Raw genomic sequence first — 24392 nt, 5'->3', positions numbered from 1 at the left:
TCTTCATCGAGTTGTAGGCCGCGACAGCAGTGCGTACGGAAGTGACACTATCGTAAGTAAACAATTAAAAACCATAGGTATAACTAGCTGGATAAATAATACAATTTTTTCATAATAGACAAAAGTGAATGATCGCTTACCAAGGCCTAGATATCTTCAGTTCAGTTCGTTAAATGTTCGTTTATTCCCTTACATCGTGAATTTTCTGGTGCGACAATTTGCCTCAGCTTCCCTTATTCGAACATCTAGTGATTTATACTGAGATATTGAGGAGAGCTGCTAATACGATCATCCGATCGTGCCTGTTGTATAAAAGATAGAAAGTTTTTTGTTCGTCCAGCTAGTTTTTCAATAAATTAAGGGGTAACACAACTCTAACGGCCGAAAAAAGGCATAGATTTGACGATTTGTTTTGAGAGTATGGGAAAAGAAGTATGATTTCTTTTCAGAGGGTTTATTTAACACATATTCAATTTGATGCAAAATAGCGGCGATAGATCCAATCTTTGGAATCATCTTCTTTTTAAAACTCCTTCACGGGAGGACGGATTTCTCATAAAGTATAAGACCTGGAAAAAAAAACCAACAAATCTTATAATCTATATATTATCGCCTATGGAAATGCGTAGGGTTTTCTTTTAAATCAAATATTTTAGAAACGGTGCACTTTTGAAAAAATGAATCGATTTTTGGCCGACAAATAAACATTAAATTGTTTACGAAAAAAACTTTACGTTAAATAAAAAGAACGGCTACAAACTTCCATAGAGGATGTGATTGTGAAGCTACTGTCAAAATTTCAATTCGATCCACGTAACGGTGTTCAGGTAATCCGTCCTCCCAGTTCGAAAAAAGTCATTTCGAGAAAAATGCGTTTAAAGTTTTACGAACACTCAGCGCACGCTCCAAGGCATTTCAAATCGAGAATTGAACGTTTTAAAAAAATTTCTTCGCTATAAGACTATATTTTCGATAATAAGGATATTGATTTTATAACCCTAAAATATTGTTTAAGCCCCCCCCCCCCCGAAGAAAATTGAGTTTTCCAAAATCCTAGAGTGGTGCTGGCTCTTAAATACAATTAACAAATCGTCTAACTCGATTTTTTTTTAATCAAAAATGCATACACTCCTACAATAAATATTTGTTAGGGTTATTAGATTGCAGTCTTGTTTCAAATTCATCAAATACGGCAGCAAAAGAAATCCAGAAGGCATACGAGGTGTGTTCAAAAAGTAAGGTGACTTTTCTAATTTCGCGGGCTATGTCCGTTCGATCTTCGATTTTTTTTTATGTTATGTTGGTACACTTGTCCCGAACATCTGTACACAGTTTCAAGTGTATAGCATGTTTAGTTTGTTTTTGACAGATACAAAGGTGAGACGTATTTTGGTGTGCTCGGCGATTTTTTGCTATCAAGAAAAATGGATCAAAGAATTTGCATCAAATTTTGTGTAAAAAATGGAATTAAGTGCTCCAAAACACTTGAAATGTTGACAGTGGCATACGGTGAGTCTACTCTTAGTAAAAAAAACGTTTATAAGTGGTACAAGCTCTTCCAAGATGGCCGAGAAGATGCCAATGACGAACCTCGCTCTGGACGCCCCAGCACGTCAACAACAGATGAAAACGTTGAAGCAGTGAAGAAAATTGTTTTCGAACCAACCGATATGCCAACATCCTCAGCAACTTCTCTGATAGTGATTCGACGATTTTCGAAAACAATTTTCTTCACTGCTTCAACGTTTTCATCTGTTGTTGACGTGCTGGGGCGTCCAGAGCGAGGTTCGTCATTGGCATCTTCTCGGCCATCTTGGAAGAGCTTGTACCACTTATAAACGTTTTTTTTTACTAAGAGTAGACTCACCGTATGCCACTGTCAACATTTCAAGTGTTTTGGAGCACTTAATTCCATTTTTTACACAAAATTTGATGCAAATTCTTTGATCCATTTTTCTTGATAGCAAAAAATCGCCGAGCACACCAAAATACGTCTCACCTTTGTATCTGTCAAAAACAAACTAAACATGCTATACACTTGAAACTGTGTACAGATGTTCGGGACAAGTGTACCAACATAACATAAAAAAAAAATCGAAGATCGAACGGACATAGCCCGCGAAATTAGAAAAGTCACCTTACTTTTTGAACACACCTCGTACATGCATGTTTCTGTTTATTCAAATCGATATAATTTTCGGATTCTTATTTGATTTTCAAGAACATGTTATCGCCTCGGCCTGATCTTTGCTTGCAAGTTGAATTCGTTTATGTTTGAATGATTTGCGATAAATTGATACAGCTGATATCTAATCTCATGGGATTCGGTAATTATCCCAGTTACATTTTCGCGTGGTGAGTGATGAATCCAAAGCAATCTTCGGACAATATAAACAACGCAATTTTATTACGCAATGCCTCTGAAATTATTCAGACAAACCGAATCTGTTATCATTCAATTTTGTAGCAGTCACGATGATGAACAAAACATCTCACAGATCAGTGCGGATTTCATTGGTGTTAATTGCTGTTACGCAACGTGACCCACAGCAATGATTAAGATAAACCACGTTAACAGTTAAACTTCTGAAATACATGCTGCCGTAATGAGCAAATTTATCACAATAGTCTCTGATATCAGTATTGTTTTGTATCTTGAGGGAGGAAGATAGTATTCAGATAGAATTTTCGACGGTTCATTTCTAGAATCTATCGAATCGAATCGAAAAAAACCACTTGCTCATATTTTATTTCGGATTTACAAAAGATCACAATAAAATTCTTACTATTCGAAAGTTCTTCCACGAGAGCAAATCGGAGAAAATCAACATACAACTTACATTTTAGTCAGAACTGTCGACGATTTTTAACGTGTCAAAGTCTGATTACGAATCCATTACTGTTCCAGAAATCACAAAATGGTTTTCTTGACGCCATCTTGGATCTTGAGTGCCGCGATTCTCTTCTTCACCGTCCTCGTGTTGGCTTACTTTTACATGACACGGAACTTCAACCACTGGAAAAATAAAGGTGTGACGGAAGTAACGCCGATCCCATTTGTTGGAAATTTTGGTCAATGCCTTCTCTTCCGGCTATCGGTATTCGAGTACCTTGCGGAAATCTACAAATGGGGCCAGGGCCTGCCCTACGTGGGGTTCTACATATTCGACAAGCCAGCTCTGGTGCTCCGTGATCCGGAGGTCATCAAGAGCGTCTTACTCAAGGATTTTCAGAACCTCCCGAACAGATATGGGACTGCATCCAGCAAAGACTTCACCGGAAATAACAACTTGTTTCTCATCAAGAATCCTGACTGGAAGAACCTGCGCTACAAATTGACATCCGTGTTTTCTTCGGGAAAGATGAAGGCGATGTTCCCATTGGTCAACGCTGTCGGGGACGATTTGGCTACCTACTTCGAGCACCTCAATCTGGAAGGTACAAGGTCACAAGGGTGGAAGACATCGTTACAATAATGGAGATTCGATTACCAAATATCATTTTTCTTACAGGTGAGGGTCAAGTGCTCGAGTTGAAGGAAATCTGCGCCAAGTACACGACCGACGTTATAGGCACCTGTGTTTACGGCTTGCAGGTCAACTCGTTGGCAAACCCGAATGCTGAGTTTAGAAAATACGGGAGAAGGATGTTTGATTTCACCTGGAAACGCGGCGCCGAACTGATGGCCGTATTCTTTATTCCCGGGATCACAAATTTCTTCGGATCCACGCTCTTCGAGGGTGAGAGCTCGAATTTCATGAAGAAAGTCTTCTGGGAAACTTTGACGACCCGCATGCGGACTGGCTTGAAGCGCAACGATCTCATAGACCTTCTCATAGAGCTGAAGAATAACCAAACGGACGACGACTTGTTCCGTGAGTTCATCGACATCGATCCATTACGCTTATTTACGAAGGCTTCCACCCTTTTCGGACAGACAATTAGAACTCTATCTACAGTCGATCGTACGGTTAATCTACTTTCTGAATAACATTTGTTGTATGAATGTAGTAGTGTAGTGTATAATGTAGTTTTTTTACCAAGTTCAAGGCCAATCATAATAACTAACACAGTATTCCGTAAAGGAAAAATCATATTTTGGAGGATTGAAGTTTGCTTCAGACGTACGTCTATGAGATTTGTGACGGGGGTTATTTTTTCATTGATCTAGAATTTACTGACGAAAACATGGTCGCCCAGGCTGCAGTCTTTTTTGCAGCAGGATTCGAAACCTCGTCGACACTGGTGTCTTTCACGCTGCACGAATTGTCCCTGCAACCTGAGCTGCAAACGAAACTCCGTGAAGAGATCCTGACAGCTCTGGAAGAAAGCGACGGAAAGCTGTCCTATGACCTGGTGAACCTACACTCAGAAAAAAAGCATTATTTTTTCAACTCTTGATGATGTATTTATAATTATTGTAATTCTTCATCGTGCCAACAGGTGCACAACCTTCCATACCTGGCCAAGGTCGCCTGGGAAACTCTTCGAAAATATCCCTCGGTGCCGTTTTTGGACAGAGAGGCTATTTGCGATTACACAATTCCAAAAACTGGCCTTTTAATCAAGAAAGGAACTCCCGTCTACACTCCATTACTAGGGCTTCACTATGATCCGGAATATTATCCTGATCCCGTCAAATACGATCCGGAGAGATTCAGTGAAGAAAACAAGAAAAAGCGACCTGCCTTCACGTATTTGCCGTTCGGCGAAGGTCCTCGTAACTGCATTGGTAAGAGTTGGAGTCAAATCGTCGAGCTAATTAGTAATTCGTGTCGATATTTGTTTCCAACGCGAGATAAATTCCATTTATTTACAGGTCTTAGATTCGGACTAATGCAAGCAAAGATTGGTCTCGTCAAAATCCTCTCAAAGTTCGAAGTCTCTCCGTGTAACAAGACCCTCAACCCCATGCGCGTAGATCCAAAAGCACTCACTTACTCGTCGGATGGTGGCTTGTTCCATCGAGTACGAAGAATCACGACGACAGCCGGGTAAAAGATAACTGCGAATCCCATTCGTTGCTCGTATATGCCTAGTAATCTGCACGTTGCTTACGCCACGAAGTAGAAAGTCAAATTCACGAATTAACCCACCTTAAGTGAATGGTAGACAGCGTCTCGAATACATTTGATCACACACGCGTAAAACAGTATAGTACTTTTTATATTCAACGTTTATACAAAGAAAAAAATGGGGAATCATTTAACACAGCGTGGTGACAGGAAATTATTGCACCATCCAAGTGAAAATTAAATGGTAGAGGCTATCTCGACTGCAACGATTTGAATAAATTGTTTCATAATTCCTGTTTGTCACTTTTTATGTTCGATACTTTATTTTCAATAAATAAATGTGTATCCTATGTTTAATCTTATGAGACTGTGAGAGACCATAAAGAACTTTGATGCTTACCGATGCTCGGGAAATGGCCTATGTGGAGACTATTGGAAACCTTTATCATCCCTCGAGTTTTTATAAGACAATGAATAAATCACTGAAGTTTTTATGAACATAGTTAGGCGATGAGTTTGCGAATATTGACTGTAATTTAAATTCATAATTAAAAGTACAATGAGACGTTTGTCGATACACCATTTGTCTAAGGTGTAAGGCCACGTTACAAAGAGAGCACCTTTATATCAGAAACACATTCGAGGCTAAGAATGTTAAACAATTAACAAAAACAAACTTTGAACTGTAAAATAAGAATGCCACGACGTATACTAAAATGATAAAATGCAAGCCAAGAAAGAAATTCTCGGTATGATAGTCGATTCTCTATTTCCATATTCCGTGCATCCCGAATAAAGGCATTAACGCACATTCTGATGGGTAAATAATTCGTATCACAGCACAAAAACTTGCTGTTTAGACTACGTTCACGTAGTGGATAACCATTTCTGGCATCATAACCACGTTCCAGTTCTACCATATTTTGTGAACAAAACAAGAGTGATATGTGACCTCCATCAATATTGTAAATTTCAATTCAACATCTGCGCCAACCCTATTTTTTCATTTCCAAATTGATTTTAACCCTGTAGGCTGCACTTGAACTATACGAAAGAACAATGAGCACTACTTTGAAACAATACATCTATCCCACGCATACATCTAAGAAAAGACAATTGGACGGTCATTAATCCCAATGATCTACTGATCTTGTTCCAAAACGATGATGAAATAGCATAATCGTGACTGTTCTATTCACGAACAGAGAAGTATGGAAGGGTCGAAGTATGGAATAGCAAAGTGATTAGAAACGAACGTCCTGGCGATGGTAATAACTCGAAGTGAATCCAGTGAGACGCCCATACAATCGAAATTTCGACTCGGGTTATTATGGCTTCTTCTATCTACACCTTACGATTATGATATTGATATTTATCTTAAAGACTTGATTGGATACGCAAGTTTATTTTTCACCAACCAATGAGATTCGAAAACCTGATGCCAAAAACTGACGTTGATGGTTACCGCAGGTAAGATAGGGTTAATGCTCTCGCTGGTTACCGAGGTCGGGAACAACCCAGATAATCACCTTCACGGCCTCATGTTGGAAGATAATCGTGCAGACTGTCCTTCACTGACGAGTTCAGAATAAGCATTCGTCTCTTTTTGACAAAGTAAGAAATTCCGAACCCGAGTAGTGATTAATTGTTTCATGTTAAAGGTGACGGGCGGGTGGTAGAGTTGAAGGAATAGAATTTACCTACGGACGCGCTATTGAAGTAGTGACGATCTTCTCCATACCATCCAAGAATCGTTAAGCATATTGGATTTGTAGCGTTTGAAGCCAGCCTCTCAGAATTCGTCCGTAAGGCATTTTGGAGCCCTTCCACACCTTTTTCAAATCTGGGAACCGCCTGAATGATCTTATCGACTTAATCCCCAAGCAATTAGTGAGTAGGTACTTGAATTTGTGCGTCGATTACATTTCTATTATGGATCACATACCAGCTCCATTGTTACAATCTTCATTTAATTCAACGCCTTCAGATTTGTTTTTTATTTAACGGCTTGCTAGTCTTATACTACTCATTGTCAATAAAATATTGCGAAGGTCATATTCTACGATACTTTTTCTTTTGACAACGTTTGGGACGGCCGTGGCGGGATACGATGCCCAACTTGAACATGGACTGAAACTCCGGTTGCTTGAATCAGGCGCGCGGATCGTTCCGCGTTTAGGAAAACTCAGGGTATAATAACGCAAGCATGTTTCACGCAAAAAATTTGCACACCATACTTTTATTGCTTAAATCATCGATCGTGTTGAGATGCAAACGATTGATCGACAAAAGTATTTACTTTATTGTAAACGAAATGAAAACATCAGTACCAATCCCACATATAAGTGTCACGATACAAAACACTGTTATGCAATAGCTGTTACCAATTATGTCAACTCATGAATTTGCGACACGGTGTAATTAAGGGTTTAGAATCAGTATATAGCAGCATGACTGGAGTCACGCGATATTCTAACGAGTCTGGAAACGATTTGTAAGATCATTACTCATCGACGAACCTCCGAGACATTTTCATTCTCGCTGCCTTTCCTTCGTAGAAGCCGTTACTTCAAGCTGGAAGTCCAGAAACGGATTTATATCAACAGCTTATTGTACCTCAGAATTTTGAATTGACCAAGATTTTCAATATTCGACTGGTAATCCAATATGCATACACAGATGAAATTATATTTCGACTGGTAACCACGAATTCCTTACTCCAATCCATCTTTAATTGAGGAGCTTACTCTTTGCTCGAAGCTATTGTTCAAACTCAACCTCGACTTAATATTCTCGAACCGCAAATACCGTGCTTGGTCCAAAGATCCAGTGATCTTTTGTCAATCAAGTATTCGTGGCTATACTTTTAGCTCCAAAATATGGTAAACAGATTCCTGTTTGCCATGGCGAATATAGGAATCGGAAATGACAGTTCGTTAAATAAACTGACTTTTACATGATCAAGAACCTCTTTCGAAAGCAGGTACATTATCGACTTCATGCACATGATGTTTTTCACACTAAGAATACAAAATTAGTTGATTTTAGCTGTTTGCTGAAAATGAACAAGAAACGCTGTGTCACAATAAATGACGAACGCGTTGGGAAATAGCAAATCATTTCTCTACTAGAGGTGAAATGTTATAAAGATAAACAAATCTAGGATTCAAAAATGAAAAAAATAAATAAATATAGAAATGAAATGTATAACTGAAGAAAGAAAATAAATAAATGAAACAAAAGTATGAATAAGCTGAAATGAAAGCATAAATGAAGTAAAATAAATAAAATAAAATAGCAAAATTAAAGAAGAGAAACAAATAGATAAATAAGATATGCATTAAAACGAAATATCAGAGCGAGAAAAAGAGAGAGAGAGATAGAAAGAGAAAAGCGTTTATTAACCTGTTAACCGGGTGTGACGTGCTGACACATCCTAGTGAAAGAGCTCGCGCCCGTTATATGCTGCGTAATTTAAAAAGGGAATTTCACGGTTAACAGGTTAAGAAATGTCCTGAGGCTGTGGAGGGAGAGAGAGAAAGAGAGAGTTCAAAGTACAAACGGGTTATTCCGATATTTTCTTACGATAAATCTGTGTAAAACCGGATAATCCGTGAAGTGTATTTCAATAATTCAAAGTCATGATCAAGTAAATTAATTTAAAACAAAGCCACTCCGATACTGAACATGTAAAAAATCGAAAGTCTTCCAAATGAGTAAAACAAAAAGTATAATCCACCAATAATAATCAATCTCTCTCTATTATAATATTCAAATAAGACGCTATAATCTCAATGTATATTTTACATGTCATTTTGCATATCACCTTTTTTATGCCGATTCCATTTATACATTTCTGATGTCGATTAATGTTATACATATATTAAACTATCAGGCCGAGTTTGTTTACCTGTGACAAGAAGGGACATTTTTACTTCTTTTAAAAATTGAATGATACGAAGTTCCAAATCATTTCATGGATAAATCAATAATCGTTTATACTGATCTACATCATTTTTGTCCACATTTAGTTTTATTTCGTCTATTTCTTTTGTCTCAGACATATCTAAATCGTGACAATCCACACTGGTGCGCTCACTGCTTCGTCGTAAACAGCAATATCATGAAAAGTGTAATTGGACATCCGTTGTATGCTCCGAAATGAACTGAAAACTGAACGTGATTAGGAATTAACCACTGGTACACAAGTCCCAAGATTTTGGCTGTAGGCATCCGATAAATGAAAAACATTATCGAACGGTACGTACGCACTTGCCTATTCCATATTGGGCAAAAAAATTGTTAATCGACGCTACTGCCACGCGATCTAATCAGCCGCTCATATTCGAGGTTGTAATCTGTGGCACGGGGTCAAAGAAGGCCAATGCGATTGGTTTTCATACATAAAACGAAAGGTCAAAGTGTGGCGAGAAGAGAACATATCATACGCATAAATTGAGTTGTTATCCTACCCAATACCGATTCCATATGAAACCGTGCGTTTATCAGTATTTTTGACCGGAACGATTACAGAACCATTGAACGGCTGTTCAAAAATTTTTCGTATCAGTTCAGCCTTATTGATAGATCGGAAACAGAACGTACTGTAAGTAAACCAGAAGTATCAACTGATGATCAGGTTATAGTGAAGTGAATATCCACAGCGTCAAATAATTGTGATTACGAAAAATTGTACATTCCAGAGCCGAAGACATGGCATTTTTCGTGCCAATATGGTTAGTCAATTGCGCCATCATATTTCTGTCCATATTGGCCACATCGTACTTCTACATGACGCGGAACTTCAACTATTGGAAAAAGAAAAACATAGTGGAGAAAAAACCGTTACCGTTTTTCGGGAACTATTTTCCTTGTTTCGCCCTTCAAACTTCTCCGGGTGACTTCCTCAAGGATCTGCACGCCGAGCACAACAGCGTTAATCAACTCGGCTTCTACATCTTCGATAAGCCTTGTCTTCTAGTGCGGGACTTGGAGTTGGTCAATCGTATTCTGGTGAAGGATTTCAACGCGTTCTGTGACAGATACAGCGGGTCAAACAGTGACGATCCTCTGGGGGTAGCGAATTTGTTCACTCTACAAAATCCCCATTGGAAAACTGTCCGCACCAAGCTGTCGCCGACTTTCACTTCCGGGAAATTGAAGCAAATGCTCCAATTGATGGTCAAAGTCGGCAAGGACCTGGACCGATACTTCGAGACTTTGAAACTAGAAGGTCAGTTGAATTGTACAAATTTATCGTGCTTGCGATATAAAGGAACCGTTAAATCCCCAACAGCCTGGTTCTGTTCAAGGTGAGGGTCGAGTGATCGAGCTGCGGGAAGTCGTCGCAAGGTACACGACTGACGTAATTGCGACGTGCGCTTACGGCATCGAAGCCAACTGCTTGAATAATCCTAATGCTGAATTTAGAAAGTGCGGCAAGAGGATTTTCAACGATAGTTATAAGCGCGCCTTTGAGTTGAGATCCTTTTTTTTCACACCGGGTATTACGAAGCTATTCGGTATGCAGTTTTTCGAGAGAACTTCCAGTGAATTCTTACGCAAGGTACTATGGGACACTCTTACCCAACGTATGAAAAATGGGATTCACAGGAATGATCTGATAGACACTCTCATCCAGCTGAAGAATGGTCAAACCGAGGCCAGCCTCAATGATGACGACTCGTTCAGTAAGTTTTGCCCGATATCATCTTAACCAGTGACCACGTATATTGCTAGATGTTTTTCGATCATAGAGTTTGACGGCGACAATCTGACCGCCCAGGCAGCCATTTATTTCACTGGGGGCTCTGAGACGACATTACTTACAATAGCCTTCACGCTGTACGAGCTGGCTCTACAACCGGATATTCAGTCAAGACTGCGAGAGGAGATAACTTCGGCTCTCGAGGAAAATGGAGGAAACATCGACTACGAATGGGTGAGTATTTTCTTGGATGTGCTCGGGATTCGTCGAACCGCTACTGCACCGCTATCAAAAAACTGTTCAATCACTAATGACCCCGCTACAGGTGATGCGGCTTCCTTACCTCGGCATGGTCGTCTCGGAGACGCTTCGAAAGTATCCTGTAGTACCGTTCTTGGACAGAGTGGTTAACACCGACTACAAGATACCCGGCAGTGATACAGTGCTTGAAAAGCATACGCCAATCTTCATATCTGTGTTCGGATTTCATCACGACCCAGAATATTTTCCGGACCCTGAAAAGTACGACCCGGAGAGATTCAGCAACGAGAACAAGCAAACGCGTCCCTCTCGTGCCTACATGCCATTCGGCGATGGTCCCCATAACTGTATAGGTAACGGTTGTTCACGATTATATGGTACAGCCGCGATTCGATGATGAGAATGTACCATTTTTATTTACTTTTTGATAGGGTTACGTTTTGCACTGGCATCGCTCAAGCTCGGCCTCATCAAGATAGTATCAAAATACAAGTTATTTCCGAGCAAGGACACTGTGATTCCGCTGCGACTGAATCCAAGGAGTTTTTTCACAACCATGGATCATGACCTGTTCCTCAAAGTGCAAAAAATTGATGACTGAGTCACGTCGTTGAGGATTAACCCAGCATTTATTTCTCTAACAGGGGTCGTCAAACGGTCAAAAAATACATAAATACAGGAAAACGTATAAAGTAAATGGAAAAAAAAAACAGCGCGAGATGTTCGTAGAAATTGTCATGAAAATCATGGTATCATTTTGGCACGGTCATTCATGATTGTTCTACCACGAACTTGAATTTATCTGAATGAAGAATTTCCAGTGTTTATACGAATTTCAAGTATCATCAAAGAGAATACTGTTAATATGTTGATCTATACGAAAACACTGAATCCTCGTATCAGAATCTACTTGATTGTTGATACCGTTCAAGATGAGTTTTAAATCTTGGTCTTCAATGTCAAACTCTTATGTAAACTACGAATTCCCGAAAAATAAACACATATTAATGTGACTGTGACATTGCAATTGAATATTTTCGATACAGTAGCTTTGATAATAATTTTTAAATAATTTAAAGCAATTCAATGATAAATATTTTATCTACCAATAACAATACAAACAATTGATATAGCAGTACAGTCGTTTTTTTTTTCACTTTACGCCCACTAGGCATAAAAGCCAACTTCACGGTCGCAAAACATGAATGTTATCTCTTTATGAGCCGACTATGACAAAAAAATATTTGAATCAAATGTTAATTTTAATACCTTCCCTGTAATTATATTCTGTATCTCCAGTGTTTGATTATTGGTTATAAGTCGCTGTAAAATAGTCATGAAATAATATTATAATTCCGAGTCCAATAAAAATTTGAAGTTGAATTTGTTCCAGGATTAATTAGGGTGAAAAAACGAGTCATCGGGCTGATCCCGACGCTATCAACGTGTAGCTATGTTGATGCTGTAAGTAATAATTAGACGCTTTACTTCTGAAGGGAGTTCAAAAGTTCATCTTGCTATCCACCCGACGCGTCGCTACGAGACAATGAGTAAGGTCCCAGATAGAAACACGGACGCATATGTGTAGTCGTGTGATATACCTACATATGTTTCCGACAACGATAGTTAAATTACATCTGCGTCGTCAGATAGTACGACACGTCTTCAACACAATTTCTTCTAAACCTTGATCTTTGTCAAAAAAAAAAAAAATCCTGGCTTAAGCCAGTCGGCAAGGACGTTGTTGCCATGTTTACAGGAGTATCGAGATTTTTATACCATATACACATATATATATCAACGTATCGGAAATGTAATGAATCATCTTAAAATGAGACGGGAAAGTACGATATCTAAGTATACACTTATTTTCTCCAAAACTAAGTTGGCAACTCAATGCATGCTCAGTATTACTTATTATTAGTTTAAACACCAGCATATACCGTATAATTTTGATGATTTGAACCAACGATAATTCTAACTCCTTACAGTGTCAGGGATTTCCTTAGTCCAGACTGAAATGTATTTACGTGTTTTCAATAACGAAAATATTTTATACTTCCAAGTCAAATTTACATGCAAATTAATTTTTAAGAAAATAAGAAGATGTGCGTCGATATGATCGAAGTAATCAGCTGAACTGAAGATTTTGGAATCATAAATCTGATACTGTTGTACTCCTAATAGGTTCCAAAGACACACTGATTGTAAAGTAAAAATTCTGTAGTCACAGGAAGTTTAACCCTTACATGCAAACATTTTACTTTACATGCGATTCACTTGAAATTTTGCATTCATGGGCTTTGGGGATCGCTGATTACGAATCTTGACACGAAATTAAAAAAATTTAAATTATAAATTCAATATGGCGGACAGACAAAATCAAGAAGAAAAATTTTGAAAAAATTCTGTACGATTTTTTGATGTGTATTAAGTTTGTGTAAGAATTGGAATTCAGGATTTAAGGGCAGTTTAGCAGAAAATGTTTTTTTTTCCGTGGAAAAGTACGAATTTCGACCATTTGGTTACATGTGCTATTTTTGTAAAAAGTAAATGAATAGAAAAATTTTGTATTTTTTTTTTCAAGACTTGGAAATATTTCGGGGACCACGTGGAACCAAAAAAGTAGTTTAATTAATAAATAGCTAGAAAAAGAAAAAAGTGGAACGCTGAGCAACCCTGCGTGAATTAAAGGGTTAAGTATCGTGAACATAACAATATTATCGTGAGCTTGGTTATAAACATATATTTATGTTAACTCTTGCTGTTAGTTACTATACCTCCGGTACAGGTCACAACTTCATGGTAACAATTTTCTTTATTTCATATTTAATGAACACAATTATCATTCTTAAAATGAAAACAAACAATGTCTTTGGAACAGTTGCACGTACGCAGTGAAAGAACAGATAACAACATGCAATTTTTGCATACTCGGTTGCTACTGCTACATACTAGTTATTTGTTATTGCAGATTGAAGGACAGCTTCGTGTTATCCGAGCTCGAAGAGAGGGAACTGCACGCTGCAAAGGAACCGGTCCCCTCATTTAATGCAGCTCAAGTAGTATGAAAACTGCGTTTCCATTTCAGTTTCACAGCGGCTTGGGTTGTTCGAACCTGGCAATTCTGCTCTCATTTTCACTCGATACGTGCAATACAATTATTTCAGGTAAGTGCATCTTAAGCCTTACTGCATTTTGCGGATAGTATAATTCACTAATCTTTACATCCTTTGGATCTTTAATATCAAAAGACTAAGTATACACGCTGATTGTTAACGAGAATTTCGAAAGATTCGTAAAATCCGGAAATAAGCGACGCCCGCTATTTAGACGTTTCCGGGTTTGATAGTAGACTTCAATTAGTTGGTAATATTTCTCTAATTATCTGTACACGATTAAACACAAATCTTGTACTCACCTTTCTACGTGACGTCGAACTGCCAACATCTTCATACTTTTGTTACAACTTACTGGTGATTAAGTTATGTCAGATAAATGAAACTGTAGAAAGTACTTACAAATCCAATGTGCAACTAATTTTCACTAAGCACCCAGCTTTTTTCGCTGCTTCGATGAAAGTTTCACTTCGCTGAGATATTTAGAATAAAATAGGAAATAAACTGGTGTTTTGATCGTCATTGGACAGGACTAAGATGGCTCTGCTAACGTGGTACTGGGGACTCGACGGTGTCCTGATATTGCTGTCGCTGATATTTTTGGCGTACCTTTACATGACGCGGAACTTCAAATACTGGGAGAAACAAGGAGTGTTTGAACTACAACCGACAGCCTTCGTCGGGAACTTTAAGGACTGCTTGCTCTTCCGGAGATCAGCCGGCGAATTTCTCAAAGATCTCTACGACAAGGGGAAGGGCTTGAAGTACCTGGGCTTCTACATTTTCGACAAACCAGCTCTCCTCATCCGGGACCCTGTGATAATAAAAAATGTGCTCATCAAAGACTTCAACTACTTTTCGGACCGATTTGTTGCTGCAAGCGACACCGACACCTTGGGTACCGCAAATCTGTTTTCAATAAAAAACCCGCATTGGCGGATTCTGCGCAACAAACTTACGCCAGTTTTCAGCTCTGGAAAGCTGAAAAAGATGTTTTATTTGATGGCTGCCGTGGCCGAGGATCTGGACACTCACCTTGAGACCCTGAACTTGCATGGTAGGTGCGAATTCAGCTTTCTCCTCGCAGACCTCTGTTCAATTTTTTCTTCTCTTTTTCACGAAGGCAAAGGACGAGTGATCGAGCTGAAGGAGACTTGTGCCAAGTACACCACAGACGTGGTCGGCTCTTGCGCCTACGGCCTTCAGGTTAATTCCCTAAACAATCCGGAAGCGGAGTTCAGAAAATGTGGTAGAAAAGTATTCACCTTCAACTACAGACGCGCTGTAGAGCTATCCACATTCTTTTTTGTTCCTGGTATCGTCAAGCCATTGGGATTCAAATTCTTTGAGCAGAGTTGCTCAGACTTTTTGCGGAAGGCTTTGTGGGGCGCCATCGACGACAGGATGAAGAGCGGTGACTGCAGAAACGACCTCATCGACACTCTCATCGAGTTGAAGAAAGCCCAGGCCGAGAGTGACGAAAAAGATCCTGACGCGTTCAGTGAGTTCGTTTTCCACCTGGCTAAGGCAATGCGTGTCGATGGTTCCGGTTTCCTCGAATAGATGCAGACTACTTCCTAGTTCCTGACTTTGCCTTGGAAACCAGAACACAAAAACTGCACTTCGTCCTCTCGGATACATACATGTTCGTTCTGTTCATAGTATTCGACGGAGACAACCTGGTGGCCCAGGCAGCGGTCTTCTTCACAGCAGGGTTCGAAACGTCGTCTACCGCGATGTCCTTCTCGATGTACGAACTGGCCTTGCAGCCAAATCTTCAGCGACGACTCCGCGACGAGATCAGTTCAGCTCTCGATGAGAGTGGAGGAAAGCTCAGCTATGATATGGTGGGTATATTCCTTGGATTCACTAACATGTGATAGTTACTTTTCCGCGACTGAATTATAGGTAATGAATCTTCCGTACCTGGATATGGTCGTGAAGGAAACCCTCCGCAAATATCCCCCTCTGCCGTTCCTCGACAGGGTAGCAATGGTCGATTACAAAGTCCCGGGGACTGACCTCGTCATAAAAAAGGGAACACCGACTTACATCCCTATGTTCGGACTCCACTATGATCCGGAATATTTTCCGGAACCCTTCAAGTACGACCCAGAGCGGTTCAACGAGGAAAACAAGCAGAATCGGGCCTCTTGTATCTACATGCCTTTCGGAGACGGTCCTCACAACTGTATCGGTAAGGATGTGGTAAAAATGGAGAGCTCGGTTCGACGTCGTGCGACATGACATGACGCTTCTCTGATTTACTTCAAGGTCTTCGGTTCGGACTCCTCCAAGCGAAACTCGGCCTCGTCAAGATCCTCTCCAAGTACGAGGTGACGCCCTGCGAGCGAACCCTGATCCCGATGCGCCTCGATCCGAAGGCCCTTATTTTGTCATCGGATGGCGGTCTCTATTTGAACGTACGAAAAATTTAAGCCGATAGTATTAAGTGAAATGCTGTTGACGCTAAGAATTTATGATGATTGTTCCCTGGAAAATGTTTTGTGTATAAATATTGTATCCATCGCACCGTGAAGGTTCTCTTAACGATCACCTCCGAACAACGGATTCCTCTTTACAACGAACAGTCTAAAAGTCTCCAGAAGCACAATTTACACGTTAATATAGCTTAAGTTTTGCTATATCGAGAAATATCATCCGAGAAATAAGACGTATAACTAATGATGACGTAACTCTGTAATTAAACTTAGAGACCGATAATTCGAGAGATATTGCAGCGACCATCGTCATACATTACAGAGCGTGATGTTAGATGTACACCCGTCAAATCTGGATTATCATCCCGTTACACGAGTAATTTCATGACTAAGTGTTTCAGTGCCGTTCGTTATGATCTGCCATCATGTTATGACAACCCGTGGTTAGATAACATAATTACCGAAATGATTTCACTATAATTTCCACTGTCTTCGGATTATGTGACAACTAATTATTAACGACGACTGAAACAGTTTCTCGGCATTCAACCATCGTACAGGATTATTTTCAAGCACAAATTACACCTATGTTAGTCGAATGAGAATGGTTTAACATTCGAACCACACAAATTTATAGTCATAGTGGAAAGAAAAAAGAAGAATTGTCGCGCCGTAATTCGTCTTTGGATCGCTTGATAAAAATTGTACCGATAGAACTTTCTTTTTCGATGATTGTAATTGATTTTCAACATCGTTGCGAAAATAAAGAGAGAAGAATTAGTGAATATGTCCAACCAATAAAATGGGTCCTCCGTCTTGTTGATCATAATTTGACATTCATACTTCTCGCTGTCTTGAAACCGACACTATTAACATCTGTTCAAAGATTTTATTATTCTCTACATTGAATTGATGGGTGAAATGTGAAGAGAAGCCATCAACGACCGTCGATAAATTTGTCCTATATATATACATACATATATATATATATATACCTCTTACGTATTACATGTTTAATGTTCATACATGTTTTCTACATTCGGTTTTTCATTAGTTACATGCATATATCGATTCATTTCACTCGCCTGCGAGCATATATTACATCCATCAATTTACCTTCCATTCGATTATTTTATCATTTATGTTTGTTTGTTTGCTCATTATTTTTATTTCTTGTCAATATAATTTCGTGTGTTTTCATAATAATATTTGTGATGATGGTAATAATAATATTAATATTAATAATAATTAACCGTTACAATTATGCGGTACTCTTACCTGCTATTATAATTAACGTTAAACGTAGATCATTATAAATGGAAGTTTCAGTATACGAGTCGCGCGGTATTCGCGTACATGGAATATTTCATTTGCTTTGATTTATTTTTTGATTTTCACAACACATTCGCCGCTGCGGTTTTCGGCAAGCTCCCGTGCGAGTCTGATACAGCAATTGTATATTATATGTGTAATATACCTAATACGGGCAGTATTGACGTGAATAAATAACATTTTCAATTGACCGCATTCTATATCTAAACGCATACATATACATATAGGTATATATCTCAATTAAACGTGAATGTTATTTTACATTACTGTATTCACAGTTTGGGATCAAAGATGCAGATTGACGTTTGCATAGACAAATTTGATATTAGAAATGAATGTAAAAGAAAAGGTTGATCTTTCCATACACGTATAAAACGAAATATACACACCAACAAATGTAAAATGTATAATGATAATCAGGTCAGGCACAGACAGTGTTTTACAACGTGTGATTATGGCTGTAAACTGTATATAAAATATTTCCTTGCATTTTGCGTTTCGTGTATTTTCGATCACGTACAAAATACACGATGTTGTATCAGTGGCGACCGGAGCAAAGTGAAGCAAACAAATATTTGAGTGAGAAATTTTTCCCGGAATTTTCGTACCTAATTGCGTTTTTAATTTATTCATTTTGACTGTGATTGAACATAATTAAAACAAATTAATATGTACTTGCATTTTTATCATCATTATCATTATTATTATTATTAGTTATTTAATATCGTTTCATTCTTCATTTTATTTGTTATATATTCTATTTTGTTTTGATAGCATTTTTTTCTCACAAAGTCTTTCGTCAATTCGACTTATAATAGGTATACAGTTTCAGAATTCGGTATTCCGATAAGATTGGTTTGATTTGAATAAATTTGAAGATTATCGCTACATAACATGTAGTATATGTATTAGGGTGGGCCAAAAAAATCGACTATTTTTTTTTTCACTTTGTACTCCGAAAACTTGGTTGTTAGAGACCTCAAAAATATTCTTGCCAAGTATGAGCTCTTAATTTTAATAGGAAGGTCCTCCGCCCCGCAGTTTTCTATTTTTTTCTTATGGTGAGGAAGAAAAATACATATCTCGGTATCTACTATTTATATAAAAAAAAATAGTGTGCATTGAAGTTTGACGATGAATATCTTCTGAACAGTGAGTTACACAACAAAATTGTAAGAGACCTTTTTTGTAGAGAATTCAATTTCCTACGAAAATATGATACAGATTTTTTTTATATAAATAGTAGATACCGAGATATGTATTTTTCTTTCTCACCATAAGAAAAAAATAGAAAACTGCGAGGCGGAGGACCTTCCTATTAAAATTAAGAGCTCATACTAGGAGAGAATATTTTTGAGGCCTCTACCAACCAAGTTTTCGGAGTACAAAGTGAAAAAAAAAATAATCGATATTTTTTGCCCAATATGTATACATATATATATATATATAACACGAACATGCATGTGGCAAGCAAAGGCAACGTTTCGAATTCATTCCGACAGGTTTACACTGATCATGAGCACGAATTCTCTCGGCTTGTTTCATGCGTGTTCGTGCTCAATTCTGCACCCGTCTAAACTTTACGTCACTCGCCTGATATGATCGATTCGCACACGTGACGCATAAAACAATATGAAATTATTGAAAATTTTATAATTGAAATTTTATAGAAAAATTCACTAATATACATTACGGAGTTTTTATTATTATATGTATTAGAATTTGTCTAATTTATTTGTCAATCTATATGTAGAGTTACAGTTATATACCTATAGATAGAATACATAATTCTAGATATACGATGATTTAATTTATTTGATAAAATTGATAATTAACGCAACAAAAATAAACGAAAGTAATGAAAACAATAATGAAAACGATAAATTATTGAACGGTGATGTTTGTAATAATGATGATGATGATGATGATGATGATGATGATGATGATGATGATGATGATGATGATGATGATGATGACGATTGAACCATATCCCAAATAAATAATAATTCGGGTGAAAATAACGTAAGACTAGAGTTCAACAATACATGCGTTTTGATCGCGCGTAAAGACACATCGATATAGAGTATAAAAATATAAACATCAAGAGACGAAAGCACAGCGATAGTTGTATTTTATATTTGGGAGCGGGTATAATTGTAATAAATTAATATCGGTTCTAAAAGAAATATGATGACAGATTATATCTTGTTGCATAAGGTTTGCTGCGAGTGGCTGCAGGTCACAAGGATTGACGGTACCATTTTACAACTCAGTATTAATATGCAGTTGATATGCGTTATGAGTGAAACTATTTTCACACGTCATTCGAAGGATCCGTGCTTTCTCGTACCAATTGTGAAATTCTATTCTTCTCGCTCGCGAATGCATTAATTGTAAATTATGAGGTCGTTCCTTACTCAAAGTGAAATTCGTCGACGAATAGACTATAGTATTAATACTCTCTCAATTGGCAATCCTTTTCCTTTCCACGATAAGTCAGTAATTATTAATTCAATGAAATCGGTGTAAAAATATTTGTTGGAAATTTGAAAGAAAAATATCGACTCAATGAAAGAATATCAGGGATCATAATATTGTCGAGTTTATAGTGGTAACGAACTTTCTATCACACAACGTAATTTGTAGGAGATTTAATCCTTGATTAGGAAAAATATGTTTGTCTTCAATGAGAGGTATGTTTAATATAAAATTGTAAATACTGACAATTCTATGAAATGAATCTCCTATCGTGTACACTTTATATTTAAGGGCTAAATGATGAGAGGAACAACCAAGAATTTAGCTCGACTGTGCGCCATGGGTTTTTTTATACGTATAACTGATCCGAATAATAGGTCAGGTTCAAGGTATGGAATTCGGAAAGTTTTTCACCTAGTGTAAGATTTTTCCGAATCACCATATATATACATATATAGATAGTATGTATATAGATATACGTTATACAGGTACCTATACGATGTGTACATTGCATATTTGCAACATCATTATACTTTACACATATTTAACGAACAACATTAATGATTATTATTATTATTATTATTATTATCAATATTATTATTAATTAGGCTAATCGTCATTATAGGTTTTGGACAATAAATAAAATAGTCTATATGTATTATTGTGTTATGTATAATATAATATAATATACTATATTCTGCCAATTAATAAATACCCAAATTACGAGGCGAATTCGGCCGATTTTTTTTTTTATCATCTTTGTATTCAATGTAATTATTCATTCGCGTCGAGAGATCGAAGTCAACCATTTTTATTTTTATTTTTATTTATTTTTTTTGCAAATTATACTTCATTTAAGTGAAAACTTGATCCAACGACCCGTAATGAAATATTAAAATTTTTGGCAGCGGCACACGACCCCCGAATTTACGAGGGATGCTTCGTCAATCGAAAAATAAACCGAACCACGTCTCTCCGCGGCTCTCGATCTTTCATCGTTTAAGCGAAATAAGCACTCTCCGTTTCAGGGGATACATGCCACCTCGATATTGGTGTGAAAATCGATTTCCCGACGCTCCCACATTTATAGGCATGATACACATCTATGTATGTTTTTGTGATTGCAAAACGTAGGTAATACATTGAGTGAACATTCATCCGAACGGTAGTTAAAACCATTTATTTTTTAGATACCTCTCCAGACATTAACCGTCATGTAATCCCTCAGTTCGAGGACAAGTTAAAGGCAAAAGAACCGTACATAACGCCACGTGACGTGTGAAACGAAGTTCGTTTTGATGTAGCCATGATATTTCTATTCAAAACCTCGTATTTTTCTTAATCTTCGTCAACGTCGACGTTATAAGCATTTCGAGAATACCTTGATAATTTTTAAATTACGATTCAGTTTCTCCTATGGTTTTTCTTCACAGTCAAAAATTGTCTGAATAGAGTTTCATTTTAAGATGACTGTCTTTTTATTTATCAGTGAATTGCTATTAAATTAATCTTTGGAAAAATTTAATGTGATTCTTAAATAGACTTTGTGTTAGTTATCTACTGCAAAGACTCGAGCACGTATTACGAAAATAGTCATTGAAGAAGTAGGTATAGGTGACGTCCAACCGTTGAGCGGAGGAAGAATATCTAAAAAAAATTTACCATTTGAATGAAAGAGCAGTCGTACGATCCTTGTGGATTTCCATTCTGATGTTAACTTATCGCCTTACGTCACTCGAATAAAATCTTCTCGCGATGTGTTCAAGACGGCAAATACAACTACGATTACGATTCGAGTATTTTTCCTCTCTTCTTGTCCGTAGAAATGCTCTGATCGATAGTTTTGTATCTAAACACTTTATCTTTGGTACGAAGTTGAAAACCTCTTTGAAATATGGTCTAGAGTGGTTAGCAGCACGAGTCGAAATGACAGAGAAAAAATATAATCAATAACACTAACCAATTCGGGTTTTCCCATGAATTTCATCTTAAGATCAATAAATTTGTCGAGGGCCATTGCGTATACTCTCGATTGTATGTTCGTGAACCCTCGGTGAACTGTAATCGTGCGATTGCATCGCTAAAGCGATAATGATCCGATACAAGTTGATCTTCCCTTCGAAAGGTGACCAAACATTTTCACCGAAATACGAATATGTATCATCAATCGATAAACCTACGTATTCCACGCACGGCATCGGGCACATAGCCGACCATTAAAACCACACGTACCTAATTTAATTTGTCGTTTATCTTTACCAATATTTGATACCAGTCTATCACTTGAATCCGTCGTGATTAGGATAGTGGGAACGCTGGGGTGAGAATTGCGCCTCACTACCCTGTCTCTTAGGCCTGAAGCTAGCTGCAAGTGAAGATATCCAGCCTCCTTGAAGTTGCTGCTGCTGGGGCTGCTGTTGCTGCTGGTCGTTGAGAGGACCGCTGTTGCTCCTGGCACTGTCGATGCTCATGCCGGACTTGAACCGTGAGAATATACCGGCACTGTACTTCTTCGAAGTGCCGGGCGACGAGAAGGCGAGAGTCTTCTTGCAGGCCTTGTCCGTCTCCTTGTGGAGCATTGAGTCGAGGCTTCCGGTGTGCTGAAGCTCCTCCGCATCCTTGCTCTTCTGAGACCCAAGGAATATCGACTCGTTCTGCATCGTGATCTTCGTTATGTCCTCCATGCTCGCGGAGCTCCGCCGTATCTCCACCTTTCCAATGTCCTTGTCAAGGAGGTTCGTACTGGTGCTCGGGTTGAGGACAATTTCCGGTTTGGTCCGCACAGCTCCGTCGATTCCCTTGAACTCGGCGTTGAACCCCTTACTCCACTCTTCCTCTTTGGGGCTCGTCTTGACCGTTGCCAACTTCCCCTCCGGGTTCGAGAAGTTTCTCTTATGCTTGGCGAGCGCGACGTCAGCGTCCGTTGCCGGTATCGCTTCGAGTGAAACCGAGGGTCGTTTGTCCTTTGCGAAGACCGTCTTCCAGCCCTTGTTCCTTCCCTCCTGGTTCTTCCTGGCCTTCGGCAGGGTCATTGCGCGCTTGTCCTCCCCGGCAACTTCACTCGCTTCCAATCCCTTCCGCGTCTCCTTCGTCTCTTTGGTTTCCTGAGGCTCCCTCGTCTCCTCGAGGACCTTATCGACCTTGGTGAGGTTGCACCGCTTGCAGAACGCCCCGATGTTTCTCGCCGGACTAGTGCCGGTTACAGAATTGCTCTTGCTCAAGCCCTTCCCGGCACTCTTCCCGGTCTGCTTGACGCTCGGCGATTCCCTCGAGTCAAAACTGATGCTTAGCCTGTCGGTGAACGTCCGCAGCCTCGAAAGGAGCGATTTGTGATGGTTCGGGGTGGACTTGTCGCGCTCCTCGCTGCACGAGCAGCTCTCGGGGGTCGCGGTGACGTCCAGAAGGACGGTTCCGTTCTCATTTCCATTCCCCCTCCCTTCCTGGATCTCCGTTTCGTCGCGTTCGAGTTCCTCGACGATCCTCGAGTCGTCCAACGACCTTGCGCTGACCGGCGAGCTCATGTCGCTACTGAGGTTGTCGCCTCTGCCGCGATGCACTTCGTACCTCTCAACGTCACGGTCGTGCTCTCTCATGGCCTTGGCCAGGTCGTGGTGGTGGTAGTCAAGGGTGCTCCGATCCCTGCTGCCCTTCCGGCTGCCCGGGTAGCTTTTCCTGCCGGCGGTGCCGCCTTCCGTCGATATTTTGAACTTGAGTGTCTTCTCGCTGACCTCGACCTCCGTCGCCGTTTCGGGATCCGAACTCTCCCCCGTCTCAACCTCCTCGATCGTCAGATTCTCAGAAGAGTCCTCGATGGAGCGCGACCTCGACCTCAGCGTGCATCCGGACCTTTTCGAACGTACGCTCTGCGCCGACGAGGACTTGACAACGTACGTCGATAACGAGGTCGTATTCGACTCGCCGAGGTCCACTATGCTCTTGCGGTGCATTCGCTCGTCCTTCGCAGCCTCGTTCAATCGACGGTAGTACTCCAGGGCGTCTCGTACCGGGCGTACTATGAATTCCTGAAGAGACAAGCTGG

At 39.2% G+C, this 24392-nt stretch overlaps 3 protein-coding genes across 8 annotated transcripts in view; 2 read left to right on the top strand and 1 right to left on the bottom strand.

Annotated features, from left to right (window-relative positions):
* Positions 1-1718: 1718 nt before the first annotated feature.
* Positions 1719-12121, top strand: LOC124217346 (uncharacterized). The gene is made up of 13 exons (XM_069135418.1): positions 1719-2132; positions 2222-2253; positions 2909-3438; positions 3513-3875; positions 4172-4356; positions 4444-4732; positions 4820-4995; positions 9476-9621; positions 9719-10248; positions 10328-10705; positions 10772-10956; positions 11048-11336; positions 11415-12121. Exons 2-13 carry the CDS (start codon positions 2225-2227, stop codon positions 11582-11584), a joined length of 3270 nt encoding a protein of 1089 aa, XP_068991519.1. The 5' UTR covers positions 1719-2132; positions 2222-2224; the 3' UTR covers positions 11585-12121.
* A 1873-nt stretch (positions 12122-13994) lies between these two features.
* On the top strand, positions 13995-16632 carry LOC124217962 (cytochrome P450 6k1-like). The gene is made up of 6 exons (XM_046624202.2): positions 13995-14153; positions 14633-15159; positions 15226-15603; positions 15765-15949; positions 16011-16299; positions 16377-16632. The coding sequence occupies exons 2-6, from the start codon at positions 14640-14642 to the stop codon at positions 16538-16540; spliced, it is 1536 nt and encodes a 511-aa protein (XP_046480158.1). The 5' UTR covers positions 13995-14153; positions 14633-14639; the 3' UTR covers positions 16541-16632.
* Positions 14630-24392, bottom strand: part of Pde9 (phosphodiesterase 9) — a 111210-nt gene continuing 101447 nt past the window's right edge. For all 6 annotated transcript variants that reach the window (XM_046624199.2, XM_046624196.2, XM_046624197.2 and 3 more), the window contains one exon: positions 14630-24375. In XM_046624199.2, coding sequence (XP_046480155.1) covers positions 22633-24375 — 1743 coding nt within the window. In that variant the 3' untranslated portion in view covers positions 14630-22632. The remainder of the gene's footprint in view (positions 24376-24392) is intronic.

Source organism: Neodiprion pinetum, chromosome 4, assembly GCF_021155775.2.
Source record: "Neodiprion pinetum isolate iyNeoPine1 chromosome 4, iyNeoPine1.2, whole genome shotgun sequence".
Taxonomy (NCBI): Eukaryota; Metazoa; Arthropoda; class Insecta; order Hymenoptera; family Diprionidae; genus Neodiprion; species Neodiprion pinetum.
The sequence above is the reverse complement of the archived record's forward strand: the minus strand, read 5'-3'. Positions and strand labels throughout refer to the sequence as shown.

Coding starts and splice junctions, on each gene's coding strand:
- LOC124217346 (XM_069135418.1), top strand. CDS start 2,225: ATGTTATCGCCTCGGCCTGATCTTTGCTT. Junction 3,439..3,512: donor CGAGCACCTCAATCTGGAAG/GTACAAGGTCAC, acceptor TTTTTCTTACAG/GTGAGGGTCAAGTGCTCGAG. Junction 3,876..4,171: donor AACGGACGACGACTTGTTCC/GTGAGTTCATCG, acceptor TCATTGATCTAG/AATTTACTGACGAAAACATG.
- LOC124217962 (XM_046624202.2), top strand. CDS start 14,640: ATGGCTCTGCTAACGTGGTACTGGGGACTCGACGGTGTCCTGATATTG. Junction 15,604..15,764: donor AAAAGATCCTGACGCGTTCA/GTGAGTTCGTTT, acceptor TTCTGTTCATAG/TATTCGACGGAGACAACCTG. Junction 15,950..16,010: donor GAAAGCTCAGCTATGATATG/GTGGGTATATTC, acceptor ACTGAATTATAG/GTAATGAATCTTCCGTACCT.